The sequence below is a fragment of the Anastrepha obliqua genome, chromosome 2 (assembly GCF_027943255.1).
Source record: "Anastrepha obliqua isolate idAnaObli1 chromosome 2, idAnaObli1_1.0, whole genome shotgun sequence".
NCBI classification, from domain to species: domain Eukaryota; kingdom Metazoa; phylum Arthropoda; class Insecta; order Diptera; family Tephritidae; genus Anastrepha; species Anastrepha obliqua.
In genome coordinates, this window is record NC_072893.1 from 128,000,724 (window position 1) to 128,014,348 (window position 13,625).

Sequence of the window (13,625 nt, forward strand, 5' to 3'; positions counted from 1 at the left end):
TCATTTACATATAAATTTTTAAATTTTTTGCCTATTTATGTACATATTTCATACGGATTGTGCTTATTTTTAGTATATGTAGGTGTTTACGAGTAATATACTATTGGGCAACCGCACACTAAATACTAACCTCAATGGTGGTGTGGAAACTAAAAATTCCCAATTTTTGTTTAAAAAAATACCCAATTCATGTTTCTACCGGTGTGGCAATATTGGCAAATGTTATAAAAAATGCACATTTTTCAGCGATCTCACGAGAAAAAGAGGTACCCATCTAGTCATCTATGGTCTGAACAACGACTGATTGAACGAGTGCATGAATATATGTATGTAAAATTATTGTGCAAATGTGTTAGTGACATAGGGGAAAAATCAACACAATCTCCACTCATGTTGCTTCGTTGCCGTCTGAACAACGACAGCGTGAACGAGTATGTGAATAAATGTGAAATGATCGTGCAGAATTCGGCTGATACTCCTAAGTGACGTGGCTGCCGAAGTTCCCCTCACAATTTTCTTTTTCACCATAGTTAAAGAGCAAACCTGGTATATCTATCATCCTCGGACTAACTCAAACAAATAGCTGGAAAGACTGCGTCAATACCATGAGAGGGATGCCCTAACTTGAGTTCGAAACTAATGAAGTGGATCCATTGGGTAGTTTGAATTATAAGGAAATTTATGGAAGAAGTGGAAATTATAATATCAACAAAATAACAGGAAAAATTATATGAGAATATATCGGCAATCGACAATTTTCGGTTTATCGAAATTATAAGAATAAATAAATAAGAAAAAAAATAGCTAAAAAAATTAAATGGCTAGATATATTTCGAATAATCGACCGCTTCATCAAACAATCGTAAAATTTCTCACTCAATAATAGAATAAAAACCGGTGATAAAATAAAAAAATCGATGATAAATGATAAAATAATCAAACAAGCGAAGAAAAATAATCGATAATGGACTCGTCGATAAACGAATAAAAATAATCGATAAAACAATAGTTTATTTTTGCTCAGACTAGCTAATAGAATAAAAAGCTCCCATAAAATAAAATACTCGATGTTGAAATAATCGATAAAAGAATAAAAATAATCGATGAAGGAATGACCGATAAGCGAACAAAAATAATCAATAATAGATTAGTTCAGTTAACCAATTTAAGTCTTGTAAACCAAATATATATAAAAAAAACAGAAAAATTAATCAATTACGTTTTAAATTATTTATTTAATTATTTTATAAATTAATTACAAAAATAAATTAAAACTAAGGCGCTGGCAGTGAATTGCTCCAAAAATCAATAATAGAATAAGAGATAATAGAAAAATGATGGACAAAGGAACAAAGACAGAAGATAACCAACGAAGTTTAGTTTTAGTTTATTGATTTGAATTTGGTCAAATAAATTAAAAATACGAGAAATCATAGTCAATTAAATTTTGCAATAATCGATAACTTCAGATTTGCTCAAATACTAGATAAGTGGATAAAATAAGTCGATAACAGAATAAAGTAACCAATTGCAAAATAAGTATCGATAAACAAAAAAATCGATAACAGATAATTTTTAAATTATATTTTTTTTTACTTTTGGTGCAAAATTAATCAGCTGGGAGAAATCATAGTCAATTATATTTTGAAATAATCGATCTCTTCAGATTTGTTCAAATACTCGATAAATGGATAAAATAAGCCGATAACAGAATAAAGTAACCAATTAGATAATAATTATCGATAACAGAATAAAGTAACCAATTAGATAATTTTAGCAAAGAAGACATCATTTTTTAATTCAATTTAATTAATATTTTGTTGAAATTAATCAGCTGTTTGAAAATTACAGTATATGTTTTCAAATATTTGCAGATTTGCCAAAATTGTAAAAAGAAAAAAAAAAACAATATAAAAATTAGTCATAACTCAAAACATGAAGGTGTTCGATAAAAGAATAAAAAATAATCGATACACTTATACAAATTACCGATAATAATAGACATACATGGGATTGCAACTAATTAAAAATAATCGATACCGACCTAAAGATATAACTTAATTAGAGTTTGTTGTCAAAGCAGGTTCATTTGTGTAAAACTTAGATTTTATGCAAATCAACTTTTTCGTGTATAAGTAGAAATTTTATTGAATGTCTGTTGCTTGCTGTTTTTCGTACCCTCTTTTGCATTAATTGTTTTACTGTTGGTTCTGTTTTGTTGTTGGTGATTGCATGATTGTTGAATCACAATTGTTTGTGGTTGTTATTGTTCTTGTTGCTAATGTGATTATTGTTTGCTAATTGTATTGTTGTTGGTATTTGTTCGAGTAATGCGGTTTGGTTTATTTTTGTTTTTGTTCTTGTTGTTGTTGATAATTAAAATGTTTTTTGCATTTTCTAGAAAGTTTTATTTACTTGTGTGTGTTTTTTGTTTCTTGCAAATTGGGTTTGCATTTTATTCTTGCAGAAAACTTTATATGAAAAAGCGTGTGCCCCGAAAAAGGTTTTTAGTTTCCTTTTCTTATTTAATACTTTATATTAGTTGTATTTGTTTAATACTTCAACTAAACTAACAGAAAAATACTATAGTTAGTTATTTGAAAAATTAACAGGTTAAAGTAGAGTCTATTAAATTATAATTTTTTATTGCTATAAACTAAAAATAAAACATAAAAATACTACAGAAATTGGCTACAAATTTAATTTGAAAAGTATACGTACCATTCCTGAAGGCAGTGAGTGGGACATGCCCCACATACGCCCACCGCTGTAACGAGAGAAAAGAGAGATCGAACATTAATCGCAACAATGAACAAAAATTATTTTTAATTATTAAAAAAAAACGCAATAATAGCTGATCGAAAACTGCAAGAATTTTATAAACTACTGTGTATTCAGTATGAAAAAGGCAAGTGAGTTTTTAAGCTAATATGATAGGGGTGTTGGTACATTTATTTTGAAGGAGAAGCTAACAGATACTTCCTATACCAACAGAGGAGGAGAAGCTAACGGACACTTCCTATACCAACAGGAGAAATTACCCTCTCTTGAGTGGACACTCATCGCCAGCCAACTTATGCCCGCGCAAGAGTCATTTCACTGCATATCCCATCATGAGCCTGAATATTTTACATGTCGGCTGTAAGCCAAATTTGTTATCATTTTAATTCATTTAAAACTCATGTGGAATGTATGACATGGAAATGGATTTGATAAAAACTTTTTGCGATTATCACTGCAATGCCAAAAAATCTCGTTCGGCCAACTTTTTTCATTTCCCCTCACTTTCAAAAGATTGAAAACAAAAACTCCACACCGTAATCCCTACTCTTGGCTGCGATTCCCCCCGTGTTTTTCTACGCCCACACAAGCACTTTTGGGAAACTAAATTAAGTTCTAAGCATATAAACTATGCTACAGAAATAAAACCTAACCACAGGCCACACACACGCACACACTCACGCTCAGAAGTTTCCCAAAAAGCGTTATTTCCGTTAACATGCCGAGAAAAAGCAAACAAAAATGAGGAGGAACAAATGACAGCACAAAACTTTCAATATTGAACCTTAGCCAAGGATGATGGGGAAAATGTACCCATATGGGATGCGATGAATCGAGTGAAAGTTGTAGAAATTGCAAATCAGTGTTGCTGTTTTGGTTATTAATTTTTCTTCACAAGCATTTTGGTTATTTGGTTTTTATATTTCTAAAATGGTTACTTTTTGGTGAAACTTCATAAATACTTAGCTGAAATCGAACATTTTTTTGTACGCTGAATTGTATCGAATGCACTAGTGACATTGCAAATTTTGTATCCAATGGTTGAGAGAAGTTATTGACAATTATCTTTGAATCTGCGAAACTGAACAGCCGAAAATGGAAATATTTATACTCATTTTATATTATACCTCGGCTTAAATTACGTTTTGAAAAATGTTATTGTTGTAACAGCATGAACATTCACCCTAAATGCTAGAAGAAAATCGCTGGAGTAACAGTCATTGGCCATACATAAATCCGGGTCGTTACGGTTACGTATCACCGACTAGCATGGAAACGATTAGAGACTTGTCATTAATAACCCCACCGTTGCGAATATTGACAGAAAATGAAATTTGTTAAAGTTATATCAAAAGTAAAGCTTAGATGTCAGTAGTAAATAATTCTTTATATCATCTTTCACATTTGTCAAGTAGACAGATGTACCGTTTTAATAATGGATACTTACACGATAGAACGTGTTAAAATTATTGGAATTTATTACGAAAATAGTCGACCTTTAACATTCAAAATTCGTGTTTTTTTTTTGGTGGAAATAGTCGACCGAATGAGTCGACAATTCAAAGGTTAGTAAAAAATTTCAACAAACTAGTTGTGCCGAGGAAAAACTGGATATTCTTTTGAAAAACTTGCGCGGTAGCGCAAAGTGTTTCTGAACAACCTTCAACATTCAAATGCTGCCATTTTCCACATTCAATTGTTAAAAGCCGTATTTTGAATAAAAATAGTGAAACCTGAAAGAATCTAAATTTTTTATTTTTCAAATTTGAAAGCCCCTTTACTGGAAAATTTTCCTATAAAAAATTTCCTGTTAATTTCTGACAGAAAATTTGCTTCTTTTTTTTAACTTTGATCATTTTTTTTCGCTCACGGCAACACTGTTGCAAATTTAGCAAAGTTAGTGCCTATTTATACATTTTGTTTTCCCCCACCCTCTCTCACACAAACATACAAAGCAGCGTAGTATACGATATGTATAATTTTTTGAGGTTAGCAAACTTTGGAGTACGAAAAATGTATTTGACTACAAAAAATTCAAGCTTATAAATATACACATACAACATATTTCTAATTTACATATACACACGCGCACACTTACATATTAAGGGGAAAAATGTGATGAGGCAGCGGTGTACTTGTACTTGTGTGGTATAATATCGAAAAAACAGTATGAGTTAATATTATATATGAATTCCCCCTCCCCCAAGAGGGGGTCGCATGATGCGATACTAACCCGCAGCCTAGCATAAGCAACATTGTGTGCTACCCACTACAAGCGAGGGGGTTATCCACTACGTACGGTGTGCCGCCTACAAATTCGTGTTTAAAACTTGCTGCAGACAAATACATTTATAAAATATATTTTTTTGCTACATATTCCTAGTTACTTTAATGCTTGTACGTATATGCATACATACATTTGTGTTGTTTACTGTGTTAATGTATGTTTGTGCGTAAAAAAAATAGTATTTGCACTGTCTGTCTGGTTGATGGTCACATAAAAGTGCGGCAGACAAACATCCAACTTACCACCAGCGAAATTTTACCTAGAATTTTGCATACTTCAAGTAAATATTTGCAAATTTATGGTACGTACCATAGACTACATACACAGGCACACTTTTATATAAATTTTTTTTTACTTAAGTAAATGTAGGTAAACATTAGTTCGCTTACATGTAACTGTAGCTCGTAGTAGGCCAGTGAGCTTGCACGTTTAATCAGAAAAATAACAATACGAGGGTGGTCAATGAGTTCCTGTATTTTAAAACAAGGAACACTGCTTCCTATTTAAAGAGAAAATTTTTATTTTTTAACATAACGCCAGTTTAGCCAAATATATTTTAACTAAAGTTGGTCCAAGTGCCCTTCTCTCTAATCGCTCCAATTAAGTGTTCGTCGTAAACCTCCGACCGCTGAGGTTTCTCTTCACGAAAAGTTGGGAAATAGTCGCGGTAAGCAGTAATTCGGAGTACAATTTAGCGATCGCCTAGGCGTAGACTTTTCTCTTGCGAAATGTGATTCTTCTTGCCTCCATTTCTTGCGTCTAATGAATCTAAGAGCCCCCTTTACCCCTGTCAAGGTAATAGATTTGAGTGAAACCGTACGTATCAAACTATTCTTCAAACTACTCGTATTTTCATCGATCCATAACCACCCTCACGAACTCTGGCTCCTTGAGTGCCAGTAATCGAAGCCCATCACCATCCATAGCAAATGAAGAGCTTCAGCAACCTCGTGAGTAACATCCTCTTTACATGTATGGAGAATGTTTATGCTGCTACAACAACAACAACCCTTGTTACCCTGGCCCAACTACGTTTTGAATACTGCAGCAGGTTAATCTAAAATCTATATCTAAAACTTATCCAGAATTTACCCAGCCATACTCAGCATATGTATGTATGTCTGGCATACGAAAGTACCCCGCATGATACTATCCACCCCTGCACATTCTTACTTAAACATACTCATTTAAGAACTCTTTCCCTTTTGTTCTTGCCTCGTGGCCTTGCCTCGTGATCCGGGTGGTGACCTCAATGAGATGTTCTAGTCGTCTTATTAAGGATCAAATTATGTACTTTTATTTTATAATATACATCGCTTTTATAAAAATATTGGAAAAACAATTTTCAAACTATAACTGGGGATGCCCTCTTTATTTCAGCTTCTCACCCACTAAGCGCTCTCTTGAAAACACTACTGCCAAGCATAAGCGAAAATACATCCAATATGTGCAATACATCACATCATACCTTGCATATGCACGCGTACTGTAGAACTCAATAAGTCTAATCCAATTCACGAAAATCCTCTAAACACTCGCCGGCTTCGCGGCGACAGCAGCAACGGCCAAGTTAAGCTTATTAATCGTTAATCTCTCCTACCTTCCGTTTGAGGTCATTTACAATAATGATAGCGAGGCCACCAAACAAGCGACGGATAGACAGATACAGCAACACACACGCGTAACATACCGTGAACTTTAGCCGCTGCAAAGGCGCTGCTTGTAGCAAATCTGTTTTCGCAGACAATATGGAGACAGTGGCGCCAGCTATGGCAAAGCGTTTACACTCGAAAATTTTGCGACCAAGGACACGTTCCACAAACTATGCTTTTTAACAGAGTATGAAGTATAATTTTTGGCACACATACACCACATTTTAGACGTCAGATTTTTCTTTTTTTTTTCTTTTCGTTCAACATGTCAAGAGTGCTCGTTGCTGCGGTGAACCGAAAATGAAAATGGCAGCAATATACGCGCGCTAGGGTAGGTGGAGTGCAGTTCGAAGAGGCGTGGAGGTGTGTGCGCTTGCATGAGTAATTTTTTACCAATCGCAGCATGATTCGTTTCGCCTTTGTTAAGTGGCAAAACGCGCATGTGGCCGTTTGGTGAAATGTAGCTGATTGACCTCACATTGTTTGTATTGTTTGGGTGCATAATAAAGCTTGCGAATATTGCAATATGTATGGGAAGACTCTTTTGTTAATGTTGCACATCTGGTGTAGCGAAGAGTAGCGTTGCTGATGAAAGTGAAAGTCATTTGGCATAGCGCCGCTATTGGTGTAAGCCAAACGAAGTCAGTCAGTCAATTAACACGATTTGATGTGCGTATATGTGTTCGTAGGCGAGTGAAAAAGTGAGCAATGATGTGTCAGCAGTCGGTTCTACATTATCGGACCTACCCGGATTTATACCCGGCCAAGGACTGTCACCCCAGCAGCATTCCCGTACATGCATGGGGAATGTCTATGCTGCTGCAAGGATAACAACAAGCTCCAAGTAATAAAGCGGATAGCAAGCAAATATGAAAGCTCAGGATGCAGGCGTGCATAGCATCGTTAGAGCCAGAATGGAATGTGCCCATGAACGCTTTTTACTTTAACAAATTTTTTCGCAGATTTAAGCCCTTCTCATGCGTGTGATGTGCGTGTGTGTTTGGTATTCTTCACCTGCTGCCATTTGGTGCACTCCATACTTTTTCAATTAATTCCACTGCAAAGCGATAACTTCGCGCAAAATTGCTTCATGCTTAGTTTTTTCCTTGTTACAGACCTGCTTTGAGCATTCACTTTGAAAAAATGTTAATAAAAATAAGTGGATCGATGGTCTCCCAGATAGAGTTGCCACCAGCATAATGACGATGCAAACAGGAGTTATATACTGCGTAGGGACTTCAAAATAGTGTTGCCAGTGTAATGACTATACTATCAACGGGGTTGTACACTGCGTATGAGCAACCAGTCCTATAAGGCTCCTTCAATACGTATGAGTAACTTTTTCAAACAGTCGGCTTGACTTATGAATTTATAAAATTTTCACTTTTCGTTCTTCGAAAAGCTCGTTTTCTTTGACACGCCGCTTTTTGGTGCTAACTATTTTCTTCTACATAAAAAAAAAAATTTCGAACGTACTTTGTCTGGCAAAAAAATGTATGGCATTGTCAGCAAAAACAAAAACAAAAATTGTCAATAGTTAACCATATTTTGTAGCTCCTTGCAACTTACGCTTTATTGTACCAATATTGAATAGGCTATAAAATCGCATACCAAAAATTAGTCCGAAACTTCTTATAAAAAAATGTTTAACTTAGGTGAGCATTTGCTGAATTTTCATAATTTTTGCACAAAATTTGAAAAACGATGTATATATATATGTAATTGGCGCGTACACCCTTTTTGGATGTTTGGCCGAGCTCCTCCTCCTATTTGTGGTGTGCGTCTTGATGTTGTTCCACAAATGGAGGGACCTACAGTTTTAAGCCGACTCCGAACGGCAGATATTTTTATGAGCTTTTTCATGGCAGAAATACACTCGGAGGTTTGCCATTGCCTGCCGAGGGGCGACCGCTATTAGAAAAATGTTTTTCTTAATTTTAGTGTTTCACCGAGATTCGAACCGACGTTCTCTCTGTGAATTGCGAATGGTAGTCACGCACCAACCCATTCGTCTACGGCGGCCGATGTATAGCACATGGTTTTTTATACTTTTATAAAAAATGAATAGACACTAAATAAACAAAAGCAAAATAACCAAAACTGGTGAAGATGCACATCTATTTTATTGTCCATGAGCATATTTAAGTAGATTATTAGGTGTTCCTTGCATGAAAAATATTTTGAACTCATACATCTCGTGCAAGTAGTCAATGTTACTCGGCGAAATGCTGTAGATGCTTATATATTTGTTTACACTGCAAGTACACACACATTTCAGTTGGCATTGAAATGCCATCGCTAGGTCGCTTGGCATGCTTCCCAACATACCATTGCTTACCGCCTGCCTTACCATTCAACTCACAGTTATATTTACGTGTTTGCAAATTTACGCGCCTTAAACACCCGCTCACAACACCAACGTTTTGTGCATCTCTGTGCCGCCTATCGAAAGCGCAAAGTAGAGCAATTGGTGCTGATGCTGCCTCTTTCTAGCCACCTAAATCGCTTCAACGCCTGGAAGGCAGCGCATCAACACACGCCCGCATATACGCCCGTTTGTGTATGGGAATTTTAGTAGCGCGCGGGACAAGAAACACAGAGCGGAGAAAAGTGCGAACACTACAACAAAACGCTTTCAATGAAGTAGTTTGTTTAGAACACTTGGCTGGCGGTGGCTTCCAATCTGTGGCGCCTAAACACAACATGCGACAGCAGCGACATTTTCCAAACGTTTACAAATGTATGTATGTGTGCGTATAGCAATTTATGCTGTTGAAAGAAGCAGCTTACCCTCACATCAGTATTGTGGTGCTGTAGGATTTCTGCCTGTCTACCAGTTCAACTCAGCTATAGCTTGGCGTTGATTTAATTTTATTTCCGTTGTTTTGTAAACAGTTTTCTTCCGTCAACTGTCCCATAATTGTGCTTACCATGTTGCTGGTAATGTATATTTATTCCATTTTGTTAGTGTAATATAAGGAATCATATATTCGGAACGTTTGGCAAGAAGTATTGGAATATTTGTGTGGAAGTATTTGTGCTCATAGCTTTACTATAAATGTAAATGGCATAAGCTAACTTTACAATTGAGTTAAGTGGCATTATCTTTCAGATGGCATGCGTTTTGTGGCTTACCAACTCGTTGATGCAAACACATTCCAAAGTTTTTGATTTGTTTATTGATTTCTTTGTAGAAGAGCTGCTCTTTCTATTTAATGGCGAAATTTCATTTATTTAACAAAGCCAGAATTTCATCAGAAAAACAAACTACAATCGTTGTGCGTCGGGGTTTTGTGTTTTGAGCGAAAACAATCGGTGCAATTTCGAAAATATGTTGAAATGGCTTTAGCTTTTAATTTCTGCCCACCATCTTAAGCGGACACGCTTGAGCATGGCACATCGGTTAACCGTGTCCGCTGAATTTCACCATCACTGCAGGCGCAAAATATTAAGTGTGAGAGCGTAGTGGAGCTGTAAGAACGTGTAAGGACGGTTTAGAAGTGGGTTTCAGAGACATCCGCCTACGAGGCCCCCCCTGTACCGCTGTCACCAAACCCCTCTGTTGAGGCCTTAATGTGATTTTTTTTTTTTGTAATTTCATTTCCAACTGGTATGTATTAGTTGTAAAAATGAAGGCTGACTTACTGAAAAGCTCGTGTTTACAGCCATTGGCTGCAAATTCCTCAGAGAGCGTAATTTGCCTATTTAATCTACGACAAAACCAGCGTTTTCATTGACATACAAACTTACCTTTATTATCCTTTATGTCCCTAACTACCACAATTTACCAAAAAAATCTAAATATTTCATTGCAAAGAAAAAATAGTGCGTAACCGGTAAACAACTTCAAACTGTTGATATGTACATGAAAATGCCTGTCACACATGCAACTGATTGCCGAGTTGATTCAACAGTTGTGCGTGCAATTGGTTACTTCCCTTCTCTTTCTTGTTCTTGTTGATTTGTGTTACTTCAATCGACCAACCAACCAACCAACTGACTCGCCAATCAGGCAGTCATTCAAACAGCACATTTTGTGTTGTATTTCATATCAGACTTGCCGCGGACACTCATGCATTCGCTCAGCTCACTCCCATCTTTTGTATTTTGCGTTGAAATATTTCCGTTTATATTTGTTATTGTTTCGTATGTCATTGTCGCAGTACCACTGCACTTCGATTTTTTCCAATAATATAAATTTAAAAATTCTTGCATTCAGAGGCCAACCACAAGCGATGCACTCTCGCCCACCTCCTCAGACTTTGCACGGCCTTGTGTAGCGCCCAACTTGTGCACGAGTGAATATACATATATGTATGTGTGTGTGTAAATATAAACAAATGAGCGGCGACTAGGTATGCAATGCAAAAATGAGATTGTCATGTGAGTTGGAAAAGTAATGGAAAATAAGAAAAATAGTACGCATAAAGAAAATCGTAAGGCCAAAGTGTAACGCATCAGCATTTACAGATAATGAAATTGAAAATGGAGCGGAATAATCAAAATGTCATCAAAAGGTAGGTGCGTTCAGTGGCGCAATTGAGAGGAGGCTAGAAATGCAGTAGTTGGTAGTGGTAGAGACTGATAGAGTGGTTGGCAGAAAACAAAGGCAATCGGTGAAATTACTGTTAAGTTATAGAAGAGTGAAAGCAGAAAGCTGTGCATGGAAACGGAATGGCAGAACCAATTGGAAGGTCAAAAGCGCGAATACTATATACAAAACACACTAAATATTAGATGGAGTAACAAACTTTTTAAAGAAAAAAACATATCAATAATCCGATAAACTGAAACTACACACCAAAGGGTAATATTCATGAGCGCTAGAATTGTGATCTTTAGTCCGGTCAAATTAGGCCAAAACGTAAGGGTGAAGCTACGAAAATTCATAACAAGCTGAAAATGGATGAAATTGTTCAAACATATGTAAAACAAAAAGTTTAAAGCTCCCAATCGATCCGACCGGGGGAAAAAATTGACTCGAGGTCAAAGGTTAAAAAAATGAGTTTTTCGAGAATTTCTCGAAAACGGTCACTTTTATCGCATTAATTAACTCAGACAAAAATTGTAGATCATAAAATTATCTACAAAAAAGGTATCAACGATTTTTTCCCTAAATCCCACCGTTTCTAAGATATAGCCGAAGTTGCTCGCACCACAGCTAATAGCCAAACCTAGTAATCTATCACCCTCGGTAATAAGCAATATGCGACACAGTAGCACTACAAACTAAATTGTTGTTATTGTCGTGGGAACGATTTGTCTAAACTAAGTTCTCTGAAGTAGTTAAGGGGTTACATACGTCCAGAATTTTCAAAAAATCGATTTTTTTTTTTTCAAAAATCCCGCTCGACAGACTATAACTACAACTCTTTTTTACAATAATTTTTTTACTTTTCACAGATCCATCAACATTCCAAGGAGAAATTATGCGGACCGTGAAGCAACTTTTTTCATTGCACTTTGGGTCACGTGATTTTTTATATACTAACTTTTGTAAAGAAAAATTAAAATACATTTCTTTATAAAGTTTAAGTACTAATAAACAATGTCAAAAATATTTTTAGATTTATTTCCATTGTTATCTCTTCTACAAACAGATTTTCCTTTAGCACATTTTTGGCGCTGCTGGACGTATGTAACCCCTTAAATAATAGAAAAAACCGAGTACTACTACACTGATTCCTTTACTTCCTCCTAACTTGCTCTTTTACTATTTCCTCCTCTTTCAATTTCCCATCTTTTCTGCATTCTGCTTTTTTTACCAGACTTTTGTTCTTAACTTCATCACTTTTCACTTAACACACTTGATGAACAAAATGCTCGCACTTAAACTTCTTTAAACATTTTTTCACATGGTTTATTTTCTTCATTTGCAAACTAAACGCTTAAATTCAATTTAGTACACGTATAAATTACAGTTATACGTGATGAAAGCATGCTACATGCGCGAATTTCCCCTGCGGTGAATTACGTGGATTGCATCACCAAGTGGAAGAGTAAAAAAGAGTAGAACAACTTCGTCGGTCACTTAACGGCATCTAAAAAGCACAGAATATTATACGAAGGGCAATCAAAATCTAATGATAGGCGGGTATTTGCAATGAGCCCAACTACCTAAAATTAATAGTTTTCACTTACAAACACTCCGAAACGTAGGGAGTAAAAAAATTATATACATTTGTAAATAGGTAATCCTACCTAAAAGACGCATTGATTTAAATACGAACAGTCGACTAGTGTGCTTGAAAAAGCCGAGTAAATTGCGTTAGCTGATCGAAAAGGGGCCCATCAATCATTTAGTTGAGATCATAGGGGTATCTCAGTTGACAGCATACAAAGTATACTCACCGAAAATTTTAAGGAGAAGAAGGCTCCGCGCGATGTGTATCAAGTATGTTAACTGTATGACATAAGAACACGCACACAAAGCGGAAGCTGCGATGGCTGCCATACAAGAAGGGCTTCAAATTACTCGAAGAACCTCGCTACTCTCCAAATCTGGCACCAACGACTTTTATCTCTTTCCTCGCCTCAAGGAACAGGACAGAAGCAAGAAATTTTTCGACAATTGTGAAGACACTTGAGGCTCTCCTCCTACCACTCTTCACGAAACACCTGACCCCACATCAACTGACTTCCGTGGAGTAGACAGTACCACAATAGCACTCAGCGTCATAAACACTCAGATTAACCGCGCGCTTAATCAAAACCGTCCCTGCGAGAGGACAACACAAACGATCCTCCCTCCGGAACTGAATAAGTGGTCCGCGAACTATCTGTGTGCTCGGCAATCGTTTGTCTTCTTTCGAGGCTACAACTCAAACCAGAGGAGGATAAAGCAGGGTGTGCCCCGCAAGGTGGTGTCCTTTCACGCTTACTTTTCAATTGCTATATCTCGAAAA

At 36.2% G+C, this 13,625-nt stretch overlaps 1 protein-coding gene across 1 annotated transcript in view; it reads right to left on the reverse strand.

Annotated features, from left to right (window-relative positions):
* LOC129236798 (sex-lethal homolog) overlaps positions 1-13,625 on the reverse strand; it is an 82,585-nt gene that overhangs the window by 27,389 nt on the left and 41,571 nt on the right. Inside the window, exon 3 of the mRNA XM_054871037.1 lies at positions 2,722-2,767. Coding sequence (XP_054727012.1) covers positions 2,722-2,767 — 46 coding nt within the window. The remainder of the gene's footprint in view (positions 1-2,721; positions 2,768-13,625) is intronic.